This window comes from Sinocyclocheilus grahami, unplaced genomic scaffold, assembly GCF_001515645.1.
Source record: "Sinocyclocheilus grahami isolate Dianchi unplaced genomic scaffold, SAMN03320097.WGS_v1.1 scaffold794.1, whole genome shotgun sequence".
NCBI lineage: Eukaryota > Metazoa > Chordata > Actinopteri > Cypriniformes > Cyprinidae > Sinocyclocheilus > Sinocyclocheilus grahami.
Genome location: NW_015505973.1, coordinates 1366688 through 1393741, shown reverse-complemented (window position 1 = coordinate 1393741; position 27054 = coordinate 1366688). Strand labels below are relative to the sequence as shown.

General features: G+C 36.3%; 1 protein-coding gene across 1 annotated transcript in view; it reads left to right on the top strand.

Moving 5' to 3' along the window:
• The window catches only part of LOC107561824 (protein quaking), a 32364-nt gene extending 16377 nt beyond the window's left edge, over nt 1–15987 (top strand). Inside the window, exons 4-7 of the mRNA XM_016246321.1 lie at nt 2137–2253; nt 6105–6248; nt 12616–12694; nt 15906–15987. Of these exons, the coding sequence (XP_016101807.1) occupies nt 2137–2253; nt 6105–6248; nt 12616–12694; nt 15906–15922 (357 nt within the window). The 3' untranslated portion in view covers nt 15923–15987. The remainder of the gene's footprint in view (nt 1–2136; nt 2254–6104; nt 6249–12615; nt 12695–15905) is intronic.
• The last annotated feature ends 11067 nt before the right edge of the window (nt 15988–27054 follow it).

Here is a 27054-nt window from a genome sequence, read left to right as displayed (position 1 = left end):
TCTCTGATGGCTTGAGGGTGAACTATCCCTAACATTCAAGGGTTTGCACTCAGTAGGATTTATTATTATTTTTTAAATAATACTTTTATCTAGAATGGATGCATTAAAGTGTTCAGAGGTGACAGTCATGGCGTTACAAAAGATTTCTATTTCAAATAAATTCATCAAAGAATCCTGAAAAAAATTTATCATGGCAGCACAACTGTTATCAACATTGATAATAATAAGAAATGTTTTTTTTTAGCTCCAAATCAGCATATTAGAATGATTTCTGAATAATCATTTGACTCATGTGATTGAAAATTCAGCTTTGCCATCTCAGGTATCAATATATTTTAAAATATAAAATAGTTAATTTAAATTTTTATATATTACCTTTTTTGTGTTTGATTTAACACTTTATTTGTATTCAGTTTTTTCCCCAAGTTCCACTTATAATATTAGTAAAGTGTATTTTTGTGCTAAAAACATAAAAATATTTCCACCCTCTTTCTGACCGTTAATTAAATGGTCTATTTTTCTGTTCTCCCTTTAAGAAACATCCCATTCTTTTTCTTTTGAAAATGAGAACCACTGTCTGATCTGCTTGCAGACAAGGTTCTGATCAGATCAAATCATATTTTTGTGATTCTGTTTGTGATTCACAGAAAATTACAGACTTTGCAGCTTTAATCAACATCACCTGGTAATCAGTGGGAATTTGGTTTGGAAATTATATACTATCAGTCACTTCAATTGTCACGTAGACCAGCAGTGATCTCACTGTTACACAGCTTACCAATCAGAATGACAGGGAAGGTAACCAGAAACATCTAGACTGACAAAAACTTAGTTCACTAAGTCAACAGTTGCACAAGCATTGCCTACAAACACTAAACTACAATAACACAAGGACACAGACAGACATACGGACAGTGCCATCCACAGTACACAGTAGTCTGATGAGCTCATCTCTAAATATACAGCACAGAGGGCCAACGACCCCCAGCAGCTGTGAATGGCCTGAGAAGACACGAGCTTTAAATGGAAGAGAATGCATTGTGACCCTGAGAGAGAGATTCAGCTGCCTGGCTTATCACTCAACCCTTGTGACAGATAAGGTTGAATGCTGAAAGAGTAGCACAGCCACTGGCCCACAAATGCTAAAACGCACAATGTCTCAGCCTTTTAAAGGGGCAACGTAATAAATCACATCATGGGTCAAGTCACAGCTTAACCGATCATTCAGTTTGCTTGCCTGGTGGTTTTCATATTCAGATGTCACAAAACATAATTTATAATGTCTAAAGTGCTTGATTGAGAGTAGAAACTGGTGGAAATGGATTGTTTTCTTAAAGAGTAAACAAATGAACCATTCATACATATCATACACATTTTGGTCACATCTGAAGGTATAAAATGAACTTTGTTTTGGAAAATAGTATCCAGTAAATGGTTGTTTTGTATGACTTTTAAAGCCGAAATAATGTCAATTGGAACATGAATTTGCATTGGACTAAAAGCAGTCAAGTTAGTTTGGCTGTTAAATATGGTAGGTATTTGTGTTTTATATGACTCTTTGACCCCTTTGTTAGGTTAAATTTGTTCCATGTGACTTGTGTCAGGACAGGAACAGGGTGGAGTATGGTTAAGGCTTCTCCGTGGCAAATGGTACATTCCAAAACCACATTTGGTCTCTAGATGTTCCCCTTTCAATAAAAGGGGATTAGACATTCCAAACATTCTGCCAGGGTTTTCAAAGTCCCTTTGATTGAATTATACAATTAAGTTACCATGCTGCAGTTAACATCATGCTCTGCCAAAGCTTCCATATGGGAGAACCATTAGCTGAGGGGATGATGGTCTGTGTTTTTAACCTTGAGGATGTGATTGTGGCTGCCTCTGCCTCTCTATGCTGGTATTTTTCAGCTAAGTTGAACAGTGGTTACAAATCTCAGAACTATGCACATATAAAGTGAATGTGTGCGCACAGTGATAGAAACACAACATTCTGTCTCATCGAGAGTGCAATCCAAATGATTTCAGATCCATATCAGATTTTCAGCACTGGGATGCTCATACCAGATGTGTGAAATGCAGATGTTTTCCACTGAAAGAACTTCCTGGTTTTCTCTACCTTTTGATGTTTCTTCACAGTTCAATTTTGTGGGAAGAATCCTGGGGCCCCGGGGCCTGACAGCCAAGCAACTGGAGGCAGAGACAGGCTGCAAGATCATGGTGCGAGGCAAAGGCTCCATGAGAGACAAGAAGAAGGTAAGACACTTTTTTCACTGTTTGTTTTACTTTTATTTTTGCTTTCTTTTTTTACTATGTATTTTCCTTTTATTTCCTTCCTTCCTTTATTATTTACATTTCTACTTTTTGTTTACTTTACTTTTTTATATTTCTTGTCTTGTCTTGTCTTTTCCTCTCACTTTCTTTTTTCTTTTCTTTTACCCTTTCATTCTTTTACTTTTGTTTCCTTTGCTTTTTAAAATGTATTTTCTACTTGCCTTGCATTGTCTTTCTTTCAAGGGCTTGTGGATGTGTTTTTACTGTATGTTTTTTTAGCGAGGAAGACAATATACTACCTTTACACCAGCACATAGCTAATAGATGTCAAATGGAAAGAGACGAAAATCCAGGCGATTCCGTTTTAATGGAATTCCTGACGGAGTCTGCGTTGCCTTCCCGACTGTAGAACTGAGGCAGATGATCTTGCTGCCTCCAAGGCTGCCTGACACAGAGGAAAAATGACTTGCATTAAAATTAAAATGAGCGCTATTAGAGAAAGGAGAATGCTCTGTTTCTCAAGCTCAAAGAATACAGTTTCAGTTCCTTGTCTCATCCTACAACATTTAGTCTGAGTTTTCAGATTAGAGTACAATTTGGGCTTGTTGCACAAACAAATAATGCTACTGAAGACTCTTATGCTTTAATGGCATCTATGCCTTGTAAAAATATTTGATGTCAGACCATTTGCCTTTAACGTGGTATATAGACATTAGCAACTATGAACTACTGTCTTAAGTTCAGGCCTGTTTCCACAGACACATCAGGACTGTCTCCTTTTTGCATAATGGAAATCATTCAAAAATCTATTTATTTTATCAGTTTAAGACATTCGAGGATACACCATCTGTGTTTATTCCTCACCGCACAACCTCCAATTCCTACACAAGCATGCAAATGAAACATTAAGTGCATACACGGTAAAATATATGGTTAGAGGCTTTGATGAGATTCAGATTGATGGGAATTAATGGAACACATTGAACTGAGATGCCTCAAGCAAAGTGCCATTCTCTCACTTTATTGCACAACCTATGTCTATCTAGACATAGGTAGATGCTTATAAAGGCTATTTCTTTGGTCAAGACAGACTGGTGGCTCAGCATTCTTAGCCAGACGAGGTGTTGCACATCTAGGAAGCACAGAATAGACAATTGAAATCGAAAGTTTAAACCTCAGCTTTTTCCTCAAGATCGACATAATTGTTTTCTGACAGCAGCCACTAGGCCTTATGCTTTTCAAAACACTCTTGTCGTAATAGCATGTCAAAATTAAATCCGTGTAGAGTGTTTTTTGAATATTGTGCGAAAATGAGTGTTAGATTGTGAAACCATCAAGACCTGTAGTGTTCTGCTAACTTAATTTCTGTAACACTGAAACTACTGTGACAGCAGAGCGAAACGTGTAAATCCTGTGAAAAATTATGGCAATCAAGGAAGAGAGAGAAATAAGAAAAGTTACAGCCAGGCTAAACAAGTCAGGCGTCAATAGGAAATGCCATCTGCATCTGTTTTCTTTCCCTAAATTGGATTTACTGTCACATTTCCTGGAATAAACACACAATAGGCTTAGATTTCTGGGTTGTGAAAGGTATTTGCCATTATAATTAAAAGGTTAGCTTATCCATAACATTATATATTTTTTTTGTCTGTGGAACATAAAAAGAGAAGCATAGCAGAATGTCCTGTTTTTTTGTTGTTGTTTTTTTAAACAATGAAAGTGGATGGGGACCAAGCAATGTCAGGCTCCAAAACAAGCAAAAAAGCAACATAAGTAATTTATGTGGTGCATATGACTAGTATGCTATGTTTCAAGCCATTTGATAAATTTATGTGAGAAACATACTGACATTTAAGTTCTTATTCACTGAAAATATCATGGTCATCATTCACTTTCATTGTATGAGCAATTGTAAGAGCAACTTAGATGCTCTTCTATTAATAACTCCTTTCGTATTCCACAGAAGGAAGAAAGTCATACTGATTTCAAAACCCATGATGTTAAGTAAATGATGACATTTCTTTTTTGTGTCAATTATTCCTATAGCAAACTGCTATGTTTATAATATCACATGATGAAATAGTCTGTTTATGCTGTAATTCAGATAATGCGAAAGGTTCATGCATTTGTTGGTTGGGAGTTGGGAGTTGAAATAGAGATTCTATGTTTGGAGGAAGTGCGTGTTCAGATGGAACTCAAAAATAGACCAAAATACACCATTAGGTGCCCAAATCCTGAGAAAGCTTGCTAAAATCATGCTGGTGATGTGAACTTTTTGTAATATAGCTTGTGTTGGATTGGCCTTTTACATTCACTGTTGATCTATAGCTGTTATAATTAAGTACATCATGCAAGCAACTTTTTCACACTTTGCTGTGTTCAAAAATTGTACAAAATTGCCTACCCACCAAAAGTAGGCCAGAAGACCTCTATGCATTGTGCTGCTGCTTAGACTGTTTCAGAGTCAAAATCACAGTTATTATTATCACATAACCAGCTGTGCGCAAGACTGCTGCCTTTATTGGATGCACATATTTGATCATATAATTACTCTATTCTGAGGAGGTGGCAGCCGCTTATTAGCAAATACAACGCCACCAACTGTGATCTGAGACTGGCGTCCCCCGGTCAAGGATGTGGCCGGGTTGTCTATGTCTTTGTTTCTCTCATTCAAACTTTACCCTTGAGGCCAAGGCGATGTCTGTGATTGCTTGAAGCGGGAACCTCAGAAGGCGGCGAGCGAGTTCACAGTAATTGATTGTTCTGTAGGTCTGAGCTCTGCGTCGTAAACATAAGCCTCGCTGTGATAAAAAACCCAGCTGGAGACAATGCCTTCAATAAGGCTCAATGCTTGGGCCCAAACGCTCCATTTCTATGGCAACCGGCTTGTCACTGCTGTTGGTGGTCTGAACCCTGAGATAAACTGACAGTCACTTGTTTCCAAGCTAACTGTCGCTACGTGTCTATTGGCGTTTGGTGTCCATGTGTAGCTGCACAGCTGCAAATAAGAGTCTAGAAACGTTTCCATGGAAACTAGGGCGCCGTGTAGTCTTGGGAAGTGGTCTGTATGCTCATAGGCAATCGATCCAAAGTCTTAAAACGTTTTGTTGGAAATGTGGCCTGGTGGGTGGTACACATACTTTGACACGTTTTCCAGTGTCGCTTATGTGGGCGACCCAAGTTAGAGTCATTTCCTAGTGCCACCCACCCCTCTCTCACTATCATTTCCTGTCTCCTCTCTGACTGTCCATCTCTTTATTTTTATCCTTTTTGTCATTTTAAAATCCTGTATAGACTCAAAAACACCTCTGGGTTTTTATTTATAGTACAGTAGGGGTTGCACTAACTAGTTGACAGCTTAACTATAATGGCCAAAAATACCCGAAATTAGTTTCTGCTAAATTCAGAATTAAAGAATTGCCTCTCTTGCAATTCATTAGTTTGAAACAGAAATGTCTGAATTGCAATTGTTAAACTTCGATTGTTAACAATTGTTAAAATTGGTATATCTATCTATTTATCTATATCTATCTATCTACCTGTCTGTCTGTCGTTCTATCTATCTACCTACCTGTCTGTCGTTCTATCTATCGATCTATCGATCGAGCGATCATTCTAATTCTTGATCTAACTGTCTAGCTATCTCTACAATAGATTTTCTACTTCTAAAAAATGTTCTACCTAAAAAATTTGAATTTCATAGAAAAATTTATTTCACTTACTCAAATTTGAATTGCAATTTTGCATTTTGTTTGATGCCTCACTTCAAATTCAGTAATTGAGTTGGTGCACAGCCCTGGTTCTCAAACAGGTCTTATGTTTTCTGTGAACAGGAAGAGCAAAACAGAGGAAAGCCCAACTGGGAACACCTGAACGAAGACCTGCATGTCCTCATCACTGTGGAAGACTCTCAGAACCGTGCTGAGATCAAACTCAAGAGAGCTGTCGAGGAGGTCAAGAAACTGCTAGTCCCTGCGGTGAGTGATTTGTTTCTCTGTTCTCCTGACCTTATATATAATTTATTGAGACGAGGTTTTAAAGAAATGTGTTGAGTGGCAAAATCACATCGATTCGCCTCATGGAAATGCTGCTTAGGCACTGATAAATGTATTTACTCTAAGGAGAACATGCTTAATCGAAAGAGCTGCGCTCAGCAGATCTTCTGTTTCCCCGCTAGTCGCTCTGCATCCACAGACAGGTAGATGTGAGCAGGAAGCAGAGAACAGGGTTGCTTTCCTCCATGAGCATAAGTTTGGAGCCACTGAGCACACATGATTCCAGATGTGCAAAGGTGAGCACCGTGGGTAGTATTTAATAGGCTTAATTACCTTATAAATTAATGAGGAGCACAGGACTGAAGGGTCAAAAGAACCCCACATGGAACCAACGGAAGTCTCAGCATTGCTTTGGGATTCAGAGCTGAATGCCAATTAACCTTCGGGTCTAAAGGAAGTGACAGCAGGTTAGGAGGAAGTGCCATTAGAAGCCTAGTGAGATTTGAGAGAAATTTTCTTTTTCTGTAGTGTTTTCTACAATGTTTTTTTTTTCATTTTTTTTTTCATTATAATATACCTATGAAGGCAGACATAGAAATTTAGCAATATTCTTGCATCAGAGTTATCTAATCTAGGCAGAATACTGTAAAATGTCGAGAAGAACAATTCAGTTTTTTAGGGTTTTTAGGATTTTAAACTAAAATGTAATATTTAAAAGTTAAAAAAGGATTGAATTCAAAATTGGACCTATTTGTTAATATGGTTTCCTTGTCCTGATTTTGCTTTTTCGCATGACATCAACAAGCCTTCTTATTGAGCTTTTCCCCCACTTTTTTCCACTGCTTTTCCTCCTAAAAGCTAATGGGAGAGAAGTGGATTTCACTAGAATAATTCACATTTTTAAGCTGTTGTTGTCAAATTCAACTCATCCTTCATCGAAAGTTTAAATATTCACTAGCTTCGGGCATTTGGCTGGCAGCTCTCGGCAAAGTAAGCAGAGAGAAGAGTGGTGTACACACACACTGATCCTCATTTGAAAAGCCCCGCTTTTCTTTCGCTTCTCTGCTTGCTGACATAGTTCAGATTATTCTGTGGACCGTCTGCTGTGGCCCTCCCTGACCTGCTCTGAACTCAGACTTTACAGTCTGGGAGCTTGACAAAAATCCAAACTTAGTTGCTGATGTTTTGGACTTGAATTTTTATACTGTTGCTGTTAGCTGAGTGCATTTACAGCTGTTTTACATGTCACAGATAATTTAGATTAGGGTTTGTCAAACTTTTGGACTCTAAGGCCTCCTGTTGTTCACAATAATATTCAAAGGCTTCATTACTTTTCCAATTGTTCGTGATTTTACTGGATAATAATTTAAAAAATAGCAACAGCAACACTTTTACTCAAAATTACTATCTGGTAATATTTCAAGAGCATGTCATAACTTAAATAATTGTAAATGAATTTAAAATATATATTTATATTTTTAAAATATATTTTTTGATATATTTGTTAAGATTTTTTACAGTTTTCCAGGTCTAGAAGTCATGCTTTTAAAATTAGGCTTCCTCATAGGTATATCCCGGTTTTTCAAGACTTGGGGAATCCTGGATCTTTGGGGATAAAAGAAAAAATGAAACCGATCAAACAGTTGTTGAGGGGGTGAAAATAAGAAATATTGATTGTTAGTAGTTCTGGATTATTTAAATTCTCGCCTTGTTTGTCTTTAAATAGTTTTAAGTCATCTTGAGGCCCCTTGGAAGTTTGCTGAGGCCCTCTAGTGGGTCTCGGCCCCTTAGTTAAGAGCCACCAGTTTATATGAACCACTTCATCACAAATTGACAAAACTATGTCCACTTCAGGGGAAGTAAACTGTATAAGGGGGAAACGGCTTGTAGAATGAGGCGTTGATCTCAGCACCTGCTGTTGAGTAATGCAATCTGTTTCTTTAGCCTCCTGCTCTTTGGGCCTGGCTTGTTTTAACAGTGGCAGAGTGAATCATCTGCTAGCTGTTAGCAAGTGTGAAACATTAGCTTCCCCGCACCACTGCACTGATTTCTTTTATTTTTAATCTATCATGTAAAGACATAATTCAGTCAATTACTGTTGGATAAAATATAGTCCAGCCCTAAATTTTTATATTCTTGTTGAATACCAGTAAAATGAGTTGCATACTACTTTTTCTTATTTATTGTCCCATTTCGCTCAGAAATATGTGAGATTACAGATATAAAATAGATTGTGAATCAGTGTAGTTATTGTTAACTAAAGCTAAAACTGCTACTAAAACAGTAATTAAAGCTGAAATAAAATATAAATATTGGATGCAAATACTAAAATGTAAAAAAAAAAATTAGAAATGTTGCCTGGGCAACTACAGTAAATAAGTTGAAGTTGAAGTGCTCAAATTGAAAGAAAATATTAAATATAGAAATATTCAAAAAACAAATGATAAAAACATAAAAAGTTGCTTAAATGTAAATTAATTAAAATAAAAAAGGAAAATAAAAAAGCTAATTAAAAATATTCATAAATGCTGTAATAGTATCTAAACATATATTCAAGTAACACTGTTGCGAAAGCCGCTTTGTGTGCAATGAAGAAAAAAAACGTTCTTGATTCTGTGGTATTTCTTATTGTGAACAACAGTTATTTAACATAGAAAGCAGAATAGAATTAGTAGCGAATGGAATTCAGGAAATTTTTGTAAATGTGGATTGTAATCCCTTCTCCTCTGTCAAAGAGAGAGGGCTTCTGGACGCCCTGTGGCGCTACCATGGTAACCCTCTTGGGGATGCACTGATCCTTGATTGACAGTTGTGCCCTTTCTCTGCTATGGAATCCTGAATGGGGAATAAGCTCTTTAGAAAGTTTAGCGCTGTTTACTCCAGGAAGCTCCCGTCTTGAAGATAAACCCACTGCGATTGTGTTTGTCTTCATCAAACCATCCAGGGGAAGAGTATTCAGCTTTTTTTCTTCGTCATTGCCTGCTTGTTCAAAGGTCTGAGAAATAACTTTTTGTAATAGAATGGTGTCCGAAGAAATTTTGACATTTATTTTGAATTCAGATCTGTTCTAATCAATGTCATGCGCTGTGATGCCACTGAAGACTCTTTCTTCTTGATTGTCATTTTATAAAAATGTTGAACGTTTCACCGCCAGTGTAGAAAAACATTCTTGTAGTGTTTGTTTTCGAGCTCAATGCCCTTAATGTTCGGAAGACATCTCTTCTCTTCAGAGACTAGAATCTGTAGTCTTTCTAACATGGTTTCTTTCCTAAAATGAATGGTGACTAAACTAAAGCTTTGGCATCTAGCATATATATTTTTTCAGTTTACTTTTTTTTTTTATTAGATCCATTCATCTTGTTTTGCCAGTTTATGAAAATATCATTTATAGCACATAGTTTTAAACAGGTTTGAGCTTTTCCCCCACTTTTTTCCACTGCTTTTCCTCCTAAAAGCTAATGGGAGAGAAGTGGATTTCACTAGAATAATTCACATTTTTAAGCTGTTGTTGTCAAATTCAACTCATCCTTCATCGAAAGTTTAAATATTCACTAGCTTCGGGCATTTGGCTGGCAGCTCTCGGCAAAGTAAGCAGAGAGAAGAGTGGTGTACACACACACTGATCCTCATTTGAAAAGCCCCGCTTTTCTTTCGCTTCTCTGCTTGCTGACATAGTTCAGATTATTCTGTGGACCGTCTGCTGTGGCCCTCCCTGACCTGCTCTGAACTCAGACTTTACAGTCTGGGAGCTTGACAAAAATCCAAACTTAGTTGCTGATGTTTTGGACTTGAATTTTTATACTGTTGCTGTTAGCTGAGTGCATTTACAGCTGTTTTACATGTCACAGATAATTTAGATTAGGGTTTGTCAAACTTTTGGACTCTAAGGCCTCCTGTTGTTCACAATAATATTCAAAGGCTTCATTACTTTTCCAATTGTTCGTGATTTTACTGGATAATAATTTAAAAAATAGCAACAGCAACACTTTTACTCAAAATTACTATCTGGTAATATTTCAAGAGCGTGTCATAACTTAAATAATTGTAAATGAATTTAAAATACATATTTATATTTTTAAAATATATTTTTTGATATATTTGTTAAGATTTTTACAGTTTTCCAGGTCTAGAAGTCATGCTTTTAAAATTAGGCTTCCTCATAGGTATATCCCGGTTTTTCAAGACTTGGGGAATCCTGGATCTTTGGGGATAAAAGAAAAAATGAAACCGATCAAACAGTTGTTGAGGGGGTGAAAATAAGAAATATGGATTGTTAGTAGTTCTGGATTATTTAAATTCTCGCCTTGTTTGTCTTTAAATAGTTTTAAGTCATCTTGAGGCCCCTTGGAAGTTTGCTGAGGCCCTCTAGTGGGTCTCGGCCCCTTAGTTAAGAGCCACCAGTTTATATGAACCACTTCATCACAAATTGACAAAACTATGCCCACTTCAGGGGAAGTAAACTGTATAAGGGGGAAACGGCTTGTAGAATGAGGCGTTGATCTCAGCACCTGCTGTTGAGTAATGCAATCTGTTTCTTTAGCCTCCTGCTCTTTGGGCCTGGCTTGTTTTAACAGTGGCAGAGTGAATAATCTGCTAGCTGTTAGCAAGTGTGAAACATTAGCTTCCCCGCACCACTGCACTGCCTCCTTCTCAAACATTTTAGCAGAAAATGTAATGGTGGTCACACCAGATACTGACTGGTTTTCGGACCCCCCCGGACCCCCCAATACAGTAAAACTGCACATTTTAGAGTGGCCTTTTATTGTGGCCAGCCTAAGGCACACCTGTGCAATAATCATGCTGTCTAATCAGTATCTTGATATGCCACACTTGTGAGGTGGATGGATTATCTCGGTAAAGGAGAAGGTCTCACTAACACAGATTTAGACAGATTTGTGAACAATATTTGAGAGAAATAGGCCTTTTGTGTACATAGAAAAAGTCTTAGATCTTTGAGTTCAGCTCATGAAAAATGGGGGCAAAAACAAAAGTGTTGCGTTTATAATTTTGTTCAGTGTATATATGTGACCCTGGACCACAAAACCAGTCTTAAGTGTAAATTTGTCAAAATTGAGATTTATACGTCATATGAAAGCTGAATAAATAAGCTTTCCACTGATGTATGGTTTGTTAGGATAGGACAATATTTGAAAATCTGGAATCTGAGGGTGCAAAAAAATCCAAATACTGAGAAAATTGTCTTTAAAGTTGTCCAAATGAAGTTCTTAGCAATACATATTACTAATAAAAAATTAAGTTTTGATATATTTACAGTAGGAAATTTACAAAATATATTCATGGAACATGATCTTTACTTAATATCCTAATGATTTTTGGCATAAAAGAAAAATCTATAATTTTGACCCATACAATGTTTTTATGGCTATTGCTACAAATATACCCCAGCGACTTAAGACTGTCTTTGTGGTCCAGGGTCACATATAGTCAAAAATATTTGTTTTTATTATTATTTAAATGTATTATATTGTAAATATATATTTTATTTGTTATAATATTGCATATTTTATTTTATGTTTTTCTTAATGTGTATATATACTGCTCATATACCGCTCTTTTGCTCAGAAACCCAGTAGACTAACTCCAGCATTCTGTCTTGTCCTTGTAGGTATGGCTTTCCCGACAAAAGGCTAGTAATGCTCAGGGGTTTAACACAGTCCTCAGCCCATACGAGTGTTAAAAATGCTTTGCTTTACAGCTGCCTTGGAACAAAAAAAGTCAAAAGAGCAAACGAAGAAACTGATTCTTATAAGAAACAAAAGACTAAAGATAATTACTACTCATGTTTACACTGGTCTTAACTGTTTTGTTGACTTATTCACAGATTAAAAATGGATATTTTCAGATAAATACTGATAATTAAGCCTTATTACATTCCTCTGTTTGAAAAGTAATCTATATTTGTTTAGCTTGTAATATTTGTATTACTTATTTTCCTGCAACTGTATCTTAGATATTTAGAGAGTGATCAGTATTATTGCTAATATAACATGCTTGTGAAAATCTTTCTCCATGAAATAGCCTGTAGTGAATTCATATTATCTGAAGCATCTTGTGTGGTGAGAGGAATACAGGGACTCTATAGTCATTGTATAAATTAGTGCCATTTGTGGTTTTATAGAAATGCGACATATTAACTGGGAAATTGAGAAAGGGCAACCGCATATGATGTGATTTCACTATAATGGGGCCCTGGAGAAAAGGTCACTTGTGCCTTGTAATTTGGTTTTACAAGCCTTGTTTGTGAAACAATGTTGTGTGAAGTGTAGTTTTAATGTATTTTGATGAATAATCTGTTAATTCTTGTTTTGTTGGCAATGTTGCGCTCTGAGCAGGTGCAGTGACTACTAAAGTACGAAGGCAGGATATGCGCGTCCATCCTTACCAAAGGGTAGTGACCGCAGAACGAGGTTAGTTTAGCTCCAGTGTTCAAACTCTGCTCTGTGTGTGTGTGTGTGTGTGTGTGTGTGTACTTCTTCAGTATGCTGATTACACTGTCTTTTCATTGCATCTCACTCAATACAAAGAGAGGAAATGTTTTAGTCACTTCTAATGTGCCAAACAAAAAGCATAATTTAAGATTTCAGTGTTGCTGTTATCGGGTATAGTATGTGCCAGTCATACTGTGCAGGGTTCATTTACTCACTAAACCTGCCAACCTAGTAATGCATTGAAACTGTAGGTGTTATCAGCTTACTTGTATTATATTTTGAGAATGCTCTTGGGGTCACTGAAGCAAAGGTTAAAAAAAAATAGAATACTGTTAAAAAAGGAATTTTCTTTACAGTAGGTTAAAACATCCTGTGATGGCTTATGACAACATTACAAACGCTGAGATTTAAGCTTTGTTCTTTGTTCATCTAGTGAGTTGCCTTCTAAGACAGCATCCTAACTGCCATGGAACCTTATTAATGTACACGCTACATAACCAACACAGAACGTAAATGGCGCTCCAAACAGGAGACTCAACTTAATTTCCAGTTTGAGGTTAGCATGTTGCTAAGCTAATAAGCATGACGATACATAGAACACACAAATACTGGATAAAGTGTACTTTTTAAATGTGCCTCTATAGGCAGCTCAGCAGGTTTTGGAACAGACTATTAGTATGATCTGATAACTTCAGCACTTACATGCGTTGTATATTGAGACAAACATGACCTGAAGCTTAGTGGATGTATGTAGATGAAAAACAGCTAGTGTGATAGTGTTAGAACCACTTTGGAGAACCTTTATGGAGCAAAATTGACTGTCCACTGTGCTCCATTACACTGATGACGTTGTGATGGCCTTCAGGCTCAGTCAATGAAGGGTAATGGAGCTCACCTGTTTGTTTGCTTCTGTTTATTCCTTCATTTGTCATTCCTTTGATACCCTTTCTCAGTTTTAGTGTGTTTTCAGATAATTGTATGTCGCTTAAGTACATTAGTATCCCAGTCTCATCTGATATAATAAAACAAACTTATTTATGGTTCAACCTGTCCAGACCAGCATAAATAAAGTTTAGAAGATGGGTGCAATGCTGGTTTTCCCCAATTTATGATACAGATGAATACTTAATCATATTGAGAAAACGCAATCCTGTATATTATTTCAGGCCTGTTATAAGCTGTATTACAGAAGATACTTCAATTCTGATTTTTTTCTAAATTCATTCTTGAGTGCTTGTACTGTTTGCAATCTTTTCTCATGTTACATAGTTTATTTATACCTTTTTACTACAGTTTTTATGTATAGATCAATTGATAGTTGTCGTTTAGGCTAAAAGTAATGATTTGGCCAGGGTCATTGAGCATATTCATGACAAAATCTTTCAAATGCCTTAAATGGATCTAAGGGAATTACAGCAACAGCTTCTAAAGTCCGCTGTAATGCAACTGATTTAAACTCATATTACAAATACGTAGATGTGCCAAAACTGTACATATTTAATAACTATGACTCCTGAAAAAAAAACTGTAAACGTGAGAATCTACTGATCAATATAAGTGAATTTCACACCCATAAGACTTTAACATGTCATAATTTAATAGACCAACACAACTGACCAGTTTAATGCATAACAATTGTGAAATTGCACAAAAAGTCGAATCTATCTCGTCTGGCTTACTGACCACAGCCACAGAAAGATTTCTGAGAATTTGTAAAAGATTCCTGAGCAAGGGAAAATGCCCTTGAATGAAAGACATTGAATGAAATATTCCAAGCACCCGGCTTGGACAGTGTCACATTAGATAGACTAGACGGTTATGAAGGTTAGGACTTGTTTGAGAGTGTAAGTCATCATATGCACTGCACCATTAAAAATAGTTACTTATGCTCGGTGCATAATCGGAGCATTATAAAGATGTTTCAGAGTGCTTATGATCCCTTAAACTCCCCATTCAAGAAATTCCTCATCATAAAAATATGGCACAAGTATTTTGCACTGAAGATTTTAAATCACCAGCTCCTAGTCTGCGATAATCAGACGGAGCAAAGTGAAACAAGAAAAAAACGAAACGGCAAAACCTCATGAGATGTTAGGATGTTTATCAAAGCAGGACGGTCACACACTGTGGCCGCCTGTTAGCACAAGAACAACAGATGAACTGAAGAAATATTCCATTTTTGGTTTGTTTGTTTCTTGTTTGTTGTTTTGCAGTAAGCTTCTTTTTAATTTTTTTGTCAAATGTATGGAAAAGAACATAGTTATTGTGTGTGATCTTTTTAAGATGAGTTTATGAAAGCAATATGTTTAACTATAAAGCAAGAACATTTATGAAATTCTATTGTATTTGTAAATGAATAGGGAATTTATTCTAGTAAACATGTTAGCTTTAGAGAACAATGCCATGTTATTTTTCCAGAGGGGGTCTTATAAGTTATAGTCTTGAGAAACAAGTAGATTTGTCTTTCTAATTGTTTTCTTGTGTTTCTAGTGTTATTTTAGCCCTACATTTCAGCCAATATGCTTTAGTATCATTCTGTTGGATTAGCATTCTGTATTTTTTGTAAATAGTCAAATTTGAAAGGCAATAAAATTTGAGCTAAAAAAAGCACCAAACGTTTTCTACTGTCTAGAAATCTTTTGAGTTAGCCTGTCACTCTCTGATTTTACTTCTCTCGTCACATCTCTGTAACTACTCATGAATCCATATCATTATCACTACCAGCTTTGTGGCTTTGTATTGAAGCAGCACTCTAATGCTTAATAGCAGTCAGAGGATCGTTCCTCGAAATATTTGCATCTTTTAATCCAGGATTGATGCCCTTTTACGTCTTGCTGTCAGTTTTTCCAAATACCCAAACTCTATTGACTGCTACTAACTATTAAGTGCTGTTAGTTTAATTCGTAATGACTCTATAATTGATTTGCCTTTTGCTTCTTTAACCATTTTCACCTGGGAGATGGGTTCTGGAGTGAAATCATGAGGCCTTCATGATTTTGCTGTGTTAACATAGACGTTGAGCAGTTTTCTCTTACAGTTGCTGTAATTAGTAATGTCATATTGTCATCCAACCGTCACTAGCTGAAACTAATCTCCTTCTCTATCTTTTTTCTTTTGTGTCCTCTTTATGTCCTTTTTTTTTTTCGTTTCCCCTCTGTCTGTCCATTTTTTTTGTTCTCTAACAACCCAGCCGCCACCGGCAACTAACCAATGACCCTCTGAACTCTTCACCCAATGATGACCTGACCATTGCCTGCCTGCTGACCAGTTCTCTGGCTCTCGTCCTTCGCTTCTATGTTTTGGCGGCCTGCTGGTGAGCCCAGAAGCAGCTTTAATTCGCTTAACACTGCCGAGAAGCCGTGATGGCCCCACGCCACCACCTGCAGAACAGAATCGCTCCCCTTCTCAAACTGAGGACCTCCTTGGTCAGGTGACCTGGGCTTCCCAGCCTGCACTGAAGTGTCATAAAGCAATAACGCTGTCTGGGCGACACCTAAAATCCTACTTTTAGCCTTTCACATGCACACACTAAATAAACACAATTCTTTATTGGTTTCTAAAAATTAAGCATAATGTTCTATATAACTCTCCAAGTTTGTGCACTGCAGTTCTCGTACCATCCTGAAGAGTTTGAAAAAAATTAATAAAACAGCAGTTTATTTTAAAACCGATTTATAGGTCCAAATATCCATAAGGGATGTAAAAGCCATGCATGCCTACCAGCATTTTCTTCAGAGAGCTGTCGAAAAGCATCCAGACACATGAGCAAGTATACAAACACTGATCGTCAATTAATACCTTTTTTGATATGAGGGTGCTGCAAAGGATATGAATATATATTTTTCAAAGGTGATCCTTTTTGTATTAAAAAACAAAGCAGTATTGTCAAAATGTGATGAACAAACAACGTTTACTTCCTTATGACAAAATTTTAGAGACCAAAATGGTGTCTTTTTTTATAAAAAAAACAAACAAGTGCCTTATTTTACACAATGTCATCAATTATGAACAAGTATGAATGTCCATCTATGGGTTATATGCCAACATATCAGGTATTTCTGTTCAATTCCTCTTTATTCATGAAAACAAGAGGTGCACAGAACAATGTTGCAGGCATTACGCTCAAAAACGACATTTTATAATTTTTCCTTACAAATAATGATTTTTACCCTGTCACACTACATTAGTTACTTCTTGAGCCATTTATGCTCACAATCCGTTTGTAGTTGATAATGTATGTGTACGAGCTCCCTAATATGTTTATAAATCCATCACTACATCTGTTACACAGCAATGAAGCCCCATCAATATAAAACTTACTGGTCACTATTCCCATATTTTTCACTCTGCTTATATCTCAAGGAGCATTTATTCAGTTCATTGGGGTGAATATTATAAAGGTTCGGGGGTTAATAAGTACAGAACTCATTTTATTCCTTTTGAGGAACTGAAGTGTGCTAGAGGAGCATGTTTGTATACAGACATGTCACATTTATTCATACCTTGCTATGCAAATGATTTTCAGTTTTATTAAAATGACTGAATACATTTCCTTCAGTTGGTCTTCCAGTTAAAATGTCAGAGTATTTCAGTGCTGAAAAACAACAAAACTAAAAGCATATTAACAAATTATAAGTACATTTTGTTATTTGGTTACCATAACTGGATTTTGAGAAGATACATCTCCTTTTCTAATAACATTGGTTGTATTTATGCAGAGCACATGCAATACTTTTTAGACGTTTGAGGTTGTGATGCAGTTGCATGTAATTTTATTTTTTATTATTAACCTGGAAATTGCTAAAGGAAAAATCCTGCAAATACATTTAATGAATGGAAATTGGTTTTACAAGGATCTCTCACCCTGTCAGATCTTGGAACTGGAGTTGTTTAATGTGTTTGGTTTTTTTTTTTTGGTTTAGTGTTTGCTTTCCATGCAGTATTACTATAGACTGTGTCAATATGTGTGTGAGCGTGTGTTTTATGGGTGATTGTGTGAGTGAGTGTCTATGCAATGCCAATGAACTGCAACTCTCCATTTAAGCTTATTTTTGTTGTCAATGTTTTGTTTTGTTTTCAAACCCAAGCAGCTTCCTGCATTGGAAAATATACAGTCCTATTTATAACCATTGTAACATTTTATAATGTATTTTTCTATCATATTTTGTATGTGAGAAATAACATTAAATCACATTTCCAGATATGAACAGTATGCCTTATTACAAAAAATGTATATGAGAGACATATTTTTCTCATGATGAAATAATTGCATAGGTGATGGAAAATGGAAAAAACGTATTTGATTAACAATATCATTTGGTTCAAGACTCAATCTGAGCAAGTTTTAAAGTGGATATTATTTGCTGGGGTGTTTAGTTCATCATTGTTGCTTTGCCTCTATGCCTTCTTATGTAAATTGTAAGCTATTAACCATTTCTAGTTATATAATTGATTAATCGTTTCTTGCCGATTGTACTAACATTTGATGATTTCTATTCATTAACCCCATCAATAATTTCTTTTGTCTGCTTTGAATCTATAGAACAGGATTTGTGTGAAATTAAGCAAAAGAGTGTTTTACTGACTGAAATATGCTGGACTAAACTGTACTGAGAAGCAATAGCAAAATATTAAAATCACAGTTAAAAAAAAAAAAAAAAAACTAACTTGGTCGCTCTTTCTCTTGTGCTTTTTACATGTGCCAGAACACTCTGCCTACTAATCTGATTCAGGTCTGCTGTTGATAATGGAGAAGATCTGGGTCCAAACTTTTCTGTACTGTTTAATTGATCATACTGAACAAAAGCTTCATTTAACACAAAAGTGACAAGATGATTATGGGGTGGAAAAAAGCTGAAGCTGCATATAAATGGTACGGTTGTTTGAGTTGGACGAACACCCACCTCTATTTCACACAGTCTTATTATTCTTTCATTCTCAACATCTCTGTGTGCTTGTTTTTGTATCGTAGCCATCTGTTGAGCTGTTTTGGAAAGTTCTAAGAGTCGACAAGAAAAGTGTAACTGCAGATTACACCGGTAATTGTCTTTCAAAGAAATCCATTGAAACCAATGCAAGTGAAACTTTCCAGATTCTCTGAAATATGTAAGAAAACTAAAGAAGCAAACATTGACTTTTGTAAAAAAAAAAAAAAAAAAAAAATAGTCCAATAATGATAACGAACTGAAATATTTTTCAGCTATGTACATCAGCACTGCAACGAACATCAGGCTTATAAAATGTAAGGTTCAAATCACTTTCTCATTTGAGCATTGAATATCCTCAGAGAAATCACAGAGGGTCAAGATAGCGATTTCTGTTTGTCAGTGGTGCAGCGCTGAGAGAAACTGGAGTCGCGAAGGAAACCGATAACTCTGAATAACCTTCTGAAAACCGTTTTTCAGTTTTCTAAATGTTCACACATCGTTTTAATGAGTTGCTGTTGTGTGTAATGGTCTGTGTTTAGCTGATAAAGCCAATCAGACTCTTTTAGTTCCCATAAGACCTCATCACTGCACCCAAGAGTCCTAGTTACTTTAGTTTCCTTTTCAGTTTATAGCAAAGTCGCCAACCATAGCCTGCATTAAACAAATCTGGTCATATCCAAAAGAACAGCAACAGAACTGAATCTGTGACGGTCACAGTCTGTGACAACAAAGATTGTGTTTTAAGGGAATAGTTCATGCAATATGAATATAATATTATGGATTCACCCCCATTCTATTCTAAACTCATATGCTCTTAATTATTTCCTTGGAAGAATGTTAATGCCGCTATTTTCCACCCAACTACAGTGGGGCCCGGCTGTTGAACTCCAAAAATGAATAAACAGCACTCATAAAAATGGTTCGTACAACTATGGCACTATATTCCATAGTTTTTGTGTGAGGAACAGACCAAAATTCATTTACTTGTCAGTGAACGAATCAGTAAACTAATCGTTCAGTCTGATTAGTGCTTCATACATCGCTAAACTATTGACAAATTAAGACAATGGACCTTTTTTGTACATGAAATTTCACTAATATGACTACACCTTAAGAAACCCACTGGAGAAAAAAATAGCATGTTGGTCTGTTCTTCAAACAAAGTGATTATAGCTTAAGAAGACTTAATATAAAGCATGAGTTTTAAAACCTACTTTTATTGGTGTTTTGTCATTTTTGGAGCTTGAAAATGTGGTCACTCTTGAAATGTGACCAGAAAAAGCAGCATAGGCTTGGGACAACATTAAGGTGAGTAAATAGTCCTAATGACAGGATTTTCATTTTACGGTATACTGTTCTTTTTATAGCACACACACACACAAAATGAAAAAATGGACAGGCACTGAGAGGGAGAAAGTGAAATGGAAAAGGAGAGAGAGTGATTAATTCGCTCCCACAGAAGGCAAACTGTTCATTAAACACCACGCGTTTTGTGTTAAATGGTTCCTGCCTGTCCCAAATTACTAGTTGCTATGTTAGGTAATCATCCCCCCCCCCATCCTTTCTCTATCTCTAACCTGCAATTAAAACCTCAATTTCCTGTTATGTTGATTTTCAGATGCCCCCTCCTACCTCTTTAACTCTACAGTGATGCTTACCTTATCAAAAACACATGCACATACAGGCACTATCCAAAGTAATGGAGTGTAATGCAGCAGCAAGTTTAATGAGTGGAATGGATAACGGTTTTAGCTGAGGGCCAAAGAGGAAAGATGAACTGGGTAAGTCCCTGTAAAGAGAGAGAGAGAGACACAGTATCCTCTTTTGACTCACACTCTTGACTTCCCCCTCAGAGGCTGCAGTGACCTTTACAACCTTTATGCTCACAAACGCAGAACTCTGTCCCAACTTACCAAATGAAAATAGAACCGTTTGCTTCCCTCCTTCCTTCCTTCCTTGTCAATCTACTGATCTTATTGGATGCCAATGGCAAGCTAAACCCAGACAGTTTAAGGAAGAGGTGACAGACTCCTTGTAGAAAACTGAATAGAGAAAAAAATCTCAATGCTACTCAATATGGCGGCTGTAGGAAAAACGGTAAGGATTTCAGTTAAAGGTGGTGTGATATATTAGCCACCATTTTGCTAGCTTCAACCACACACCCTCTCTAAAACACTCCACCCTCCTTCCTAGGAAACTTATACGTAGTATCTGTCAGACACTGTACTACAGTCAAAAGTCAAAGTCTGCTTTATTGTCAATTCTGCCACATGTACAGCACATACAGAGAATTGAAATTGCGTTACTCTCAGACCCTTACAGGTGCATACAGGTAACACTAAACACTAATTGAATGTAAAAATACAAATAAATACAGATTAAAATATAATATAAAATACAACTATACAAATATACAAGTAAGGACAAAAATTATACATTTTATTGAAAAAAAAAAGTTTCAGTTTCATCTTGATCTAGAATCCACCAACATGAAATCCACATACATTTTTTTAGCCTGATTTCAGCTAAAGAAGTTGCTATGGTTTAAAGTTTTGTCAGTTTTAGTAGCTATTTGAAATATTAATATTATTGAAAAAAAATATTAGTCAGCAGGGGTCGTTGTCAAGATTGACACTCATCCAATCCAATTAATATTAAAAATCAATATTAAAAATTATGTAAATGCTGTTTGCCAATAAATCAGACAGCAATAAGAATGAAGTTACCAATATGTGTTTTAATTAATACTTAATATTATACCCTTTCAATCACTTAGACTAGTGGTTCTTAACCATGGGACTGGAACCAACTAGGGGGCCTCTGTATAATTCCAAGGTGGCTGCAGGATTACTTAAATTTGTTTTATTAACAATAAATTATGTATATATTTTATATAGTATATTACAATCAAGATTTAAACTGAAAATGAATATACAATTATTTATACAATAATAGAATAAATTAACACAATAATACAATCATTTATACCCGCAATACCTATTGTTTTTACGGAAAAACATACAGTTCTTGAAATTGGAATCACAAAATGTATTGTGGTGAATTAATTGGTTAATTGGTGAATTAATTAATATATTAACCGGCACAGTTCCTGTTAATAATAAAAATAATAATAATAATAATTGTATATTTTAAAATATAAAATATGTTTATATTAAATATATAAATTAATATATACAAATATTGTACATAAATATTCAAATTTTCTTATCATTAATTTTGTCATTGTTTATCAACATTCGACTCACACCCATCCCATTTAGCTTTGCATGATTGTGCTTGAACATTTGAAATAAATTGTTTCATCAGCTTCCCTCAGTTCTGTTGAAGAAAGGGGAGTGTTGGCACAAGTGACGGTCTTCTAGGAAATGAACCACACTTGATCTTAAACAATGACCACAAAGACATGTCCAGCATGAGGATATGGAGAGGGTGGGGAATGTCCTCCCAAAAGGGCTTGGACAGAACAAATCTCAAGAACACTTCCTTTTGCTCTGTTATAGAACTGTTTCCACAGACACATTCATCAATGTTTATGTAAGAGAGGAAGTCATCGCTGTTTACCAAGCTTGTGTAATTGTTTCTATTCATAGCTAAAGATCTGAGAAATATTAGAGGTGGTGATGGTGGGGTGCATATAAAGGACGCAGCAAATTAAACAGGATGACACAGATGTTATGCCACAGCGGAGTCGCACAGTAGGGTGCTGCTTCGCTTCAGTTACATCCAATAGGTTTTCCAAGTAAAGATATACAGGAACCGAGTTTACTTCAGACACACACATGGTGTGTTTGAACTTGTAGGATGGTTCTCTGTCTTCCGTTGGTGTCCCCATTCCTCTTCCTCTCGTTCTGTGGGGTCCCCCGCCCTTCCTGTCTGCTCTCAGAGGATGGGGCCTGGGGTCTGGCTCAGTCCTGGCCCCCCACACTGGCTCCACAAGGCTGGACGCAGCCCAGACTGGTGGGAGAGGACAGCAGAACTTGGCAGGCCACAGTGGAGAACATTCACAGCCAAGCCAATGTCCTAAAGCACTGCCAGAGAATGACGGGGAGCTTGAAATGACAAGAGCAAAGCCAAGGGACAACTATGGCTCTTGGATTTTACTTTGTATCTGGGATATCATAAGGCTTACGTAAATCTGTTGCAAGTGTCAGCTGGGCTTTAACGAAACAAATCCACATTAAGGGGGAGCTGTTGAGATTGGGTGGAAACCAAGTTTCCAGAGACTTTAAAACAGGTGATTCTGTTGAACTCTTGTTTGAATGAAGAAGCTAGCACAGTGAATCTTCAGTGTTTTCCAGGAGCCTGTCAAGTTACATTTGACCGTAACATGAAAGCATAACAAAGTAGAACACTGTTTGGTACTGTTCGTGCCTTAAAAGGGTCATCGGATACTCATTTTACACAAGTTTATATGATTCTTTAGGGTCTTAATTAAATGACAATAACATACTTTGGTTAAAATTTCTCAATGTTAAGGGGCGGTCACACTAGACTTTGAACGTGCAAAAAATTTTCGGACGCCGCTGCGAATATGGGCGGGAGCAGGATATGACATCACACGCCAAGGTTTCCCCTCAGTTATCACAACATGGATTCCGATGTGCTTGTACTGTGTCTTTTGCGACGGCGTCGAAAGTGTCTGGAAAGGAGAAGGCTGTGGGTTCACCCCATTCTACGGACTCGGAATGAGCGGGGAGAGTTCCATTCTTTAATTCAGGAGCTTCGGCTGGATGAGGATCGCCACAAGGAGTACTTTCGGCTCTGTCATATTTTATTACCATTTTTTTAAACTATAGTGAATAAACTGTATTAATGAATGAAATGTTCAAGGTGTCTGAATACATTTTGGTTTGACTGTACATATATATATATATATATATATATATATTACATTTTTAAGTGCTGTAGGTTTTTCCCTTATAAATAGGTCATTTTATAAGTTCTTGAGGTGTGCAAAATTAATTTCTGAAATTATTCTGAAAATATAAATATAAAATAACGAACAACATTAAGTAATTTAATAATAATACAATTGTCTATAGTAATTATATTGTACTCTCTCTCTCTCTCTCTATATCGTCTGTTCCTGTTTCCATTGAAGATGTATTATATAAAAAAGGACGCTGCACTACGGCTAAAATTAACGCTTCCTCGATTTTTGAATTTCTGTACAGAGAGGTCACGCAGTGACGTATCGATCTTCTACTGGTCACACGTCTTCACGTGATGCGAATTCGCAGGTCAGAGTTCACCAAACTTGAACTTAGGAACCCAGCAAAATGCAAAATTTTTCGCATGAGCTTGCGTTTCCGGTCTTACGCATTCGCATACGTATGAATGGAAGTCAATGGAACGAAAAGTGCAGTGTGACCGCCCCTTTAGTGTAAAAAACATCTTTTTAAACCTGTTAAAATCAGCTCTGTGTTTATCAAGCCATTATAGTCCATGTTGCTTTAAATGTTAATGAGCTCTGCTGGCCCCGCCCCTCTCTTCCGAGCTGCTCTCAGAGAGACTGTTTACCTTAGCCGCATTCATTGTGAAACTTGCTAATTAACGCATTATTAGGAAAGGTGATTTGCAAAGATTCATAAAAAAAACCTTATACTCACTTCTTCTGTAGATGAGGCTGTATCACGAATGATTTGAGCGAACATAGATGCATTTAGGCTGATCGGGAGTGGCGCATTCACTTCAAAGCGAAAGTACCATTAATCCTCTGCGTCTTCAGCAACTCAGATGTCGGGAGTAAATGACGACTGCTATATTCATTATTACATCCAACAATAAAGCACCTCAATCGCTTAATCTGAGACATCTTGTCTTCCCCTGCACCAGAGTTAACACAATGGCGGACTGATGACAGCTCACTCAGGGCGGGTCTAAGGTAAGACACCAGTCCAGTCTGTGCTGAAACACTACTGTCAATCAACTATTGTGGGAGGGGCCTGTACAGAACTACGTCATTCTGACAGGAATCTCAGAACAGTCTGGTTTGAGAAAGGGGATTTTAAAAAAAAACACTGGATGGATTTTTATAATTATAGGATGGATGTGTACACACACTTCCAACATACATTTATGTTCAAACAACTTGAAAAGTGAATTTTGCATCCGATGACCCCTTTAAATAAATTTAGGATTAAGTGCCGAGAACTTCACTTCAAAATGCCACTAGATGTGTCAATGAAGTCAATGATCCATCCAATAATAGGTGATTTTATTTTTACATGTGATGTATGAATCTCAAACAGCAACAGTGTGTGCCATGCTTGTGATGCTTGTGAAAATTGTAATGACTTTAAAGTCTTCTACTTGAAACTTCTGAAATAAAAAAAAGGAATTAATTTACCTATATCGACACTCACTGTTTCTGGTAATAAAATATATTTTATAGTTACTGTGTATATATTTACTAGTACATGTTTATAATAATTAAGACTTTGTAATGTTTTTGAAAGGAGTCTCTTATTCTCACCAAGGCTGCAATTATTTGATCAAAAATACAGTAAAAACAGTAATATTGTGAAATATTATTACAAACTAAAATAACTGATTTCCATTTTAAGTCTCTATTAGTCCAGTCCAAATCATTCTAATATGCTGATTTGGTGCTCAAGAATCATTAAATATTATTATTAATGTTGAACACAGTTTTTGCTGCTTAATATTTTTGTGTCCTTGATGAATAGCATTTCTTAATGTCCTTAAAAAATCCTTGAAAACGTATCACGGTTTCCACAAAAATATTTCACAATATTACTGCTTTACTGTTTTTGATCAAATAAATGCAGCCCTGATGAGCATATAAGACTTCTTTCAAAAAACATAAAAAAATGTATCATTCTAAATTAACTTATGATACACACACACACACATACAGGCCTATCCTATGTATGATTTGCATGAATTTCGAACAGCAAGCAACAATATGTGCTATGCTTGTTGTTTACTCTTTATGAGGAAAAAAGCATGATGGCTTTAAAGTCTTCATCTGAAAGGTTTCAGAGGACCCCTTTGAACCCCCACCCCCTCTTGTCCTCCCCTCTCATCTCCTCAAAACTAGTTTAAGGAACAGAGGCTCTGCGCAGCTTTTATATCTCCATGGTAACACACCCCCTTTGGGGTCCTTGTGGACTTTATTGTGTGTGCTCAACGTTATTGTGTTTGTGTTTTGGCACAAAACTCTCAATATAATGCTTACAACAAAGCGTGATAATGAAACATAAGCGTGATTAAAAGATATTCTGTGAGATGAATCCATTATGACATCACGGTCATTTCCCAGCGTTCCTCGGGGTGCCTGTGTCTCTATTCGGCTGCCTCTGGTTCTCTTCAGCACTGTGGGCTGTCTATAGGAGGCCTTCCACTGACTGTGAATGGTCTTTTTGTTGGGGAACAGTGAGCCATTTCTGCTCCCACAGAAAGCCCTGGGTAATTTAGTGTGGATGCCAGGAAGTCTGAGCTCACAGAATGACAACAATGGCAAACGTTATTGCTCCACCTCAAGGGGTGGAATAGAAAGAGACAGAAAAAAAAAATAGCTATGGTGATAGAATTCTGCTTCAGCATCCTCCCACACGGCGAATTCCTCTTAAATCTCATGCGAGCTAGGAGGATCAGAACACAACCTTTATGGTGCTAAACAACCATTTGTGCTTTCAAGAATGCAGCACGAGACATGCTTTATTGTGGCACACGATTCGGTGTGAGGTAGATCATTTCCCCACCCAAACAAACAAATCAGTTGAAAAGAAGAAGAAAAATCCTAACCAACTGTTTAAGAAAAAAAAAGTCAAAATAGTCCACCAGAAACCTTTTGAAACTTGTCCTCGTCTGCCATCTAGTGGGAAAGCGTCATCACTGGTGTCAGAGATTCAGGGAATTTTGTTACTTTATGCCAGCATTTTCTTCTCCAACCATATCCAACATACAGTATAAATAATTCAAACATTTAAATGAAATAATTTACCCGTAAAATTAACATCACATACCAAAGTAGCTGTAAATAATAAGCAGGGTATTATAACACCAGAATTGGATTATATTAATTTATGTATGTACATATATATATTAATTAATTAATTTATATGTATGTATGTATGTATGTATGTATGTATGTATATATATATATATATATATATATATATATATATATATATATATATATATACAAAATAATAGTAATTTCTTTATGAAAATGAAAGTATTGAGAAAAAATAAATGTGCTTTTTGCAAACGAAAATAAAGAATTGCAAAATATAAATGAAACGGCACAAAAGCAATGATTTTGCAATACATATTTTCCATGGCCATATCTACTAATTTATTTGCAACGCTGCTTTTATTTTGCGTTTCAGTCAAGTTTGAGCTTGCGATACCGTTTTTCCCTTT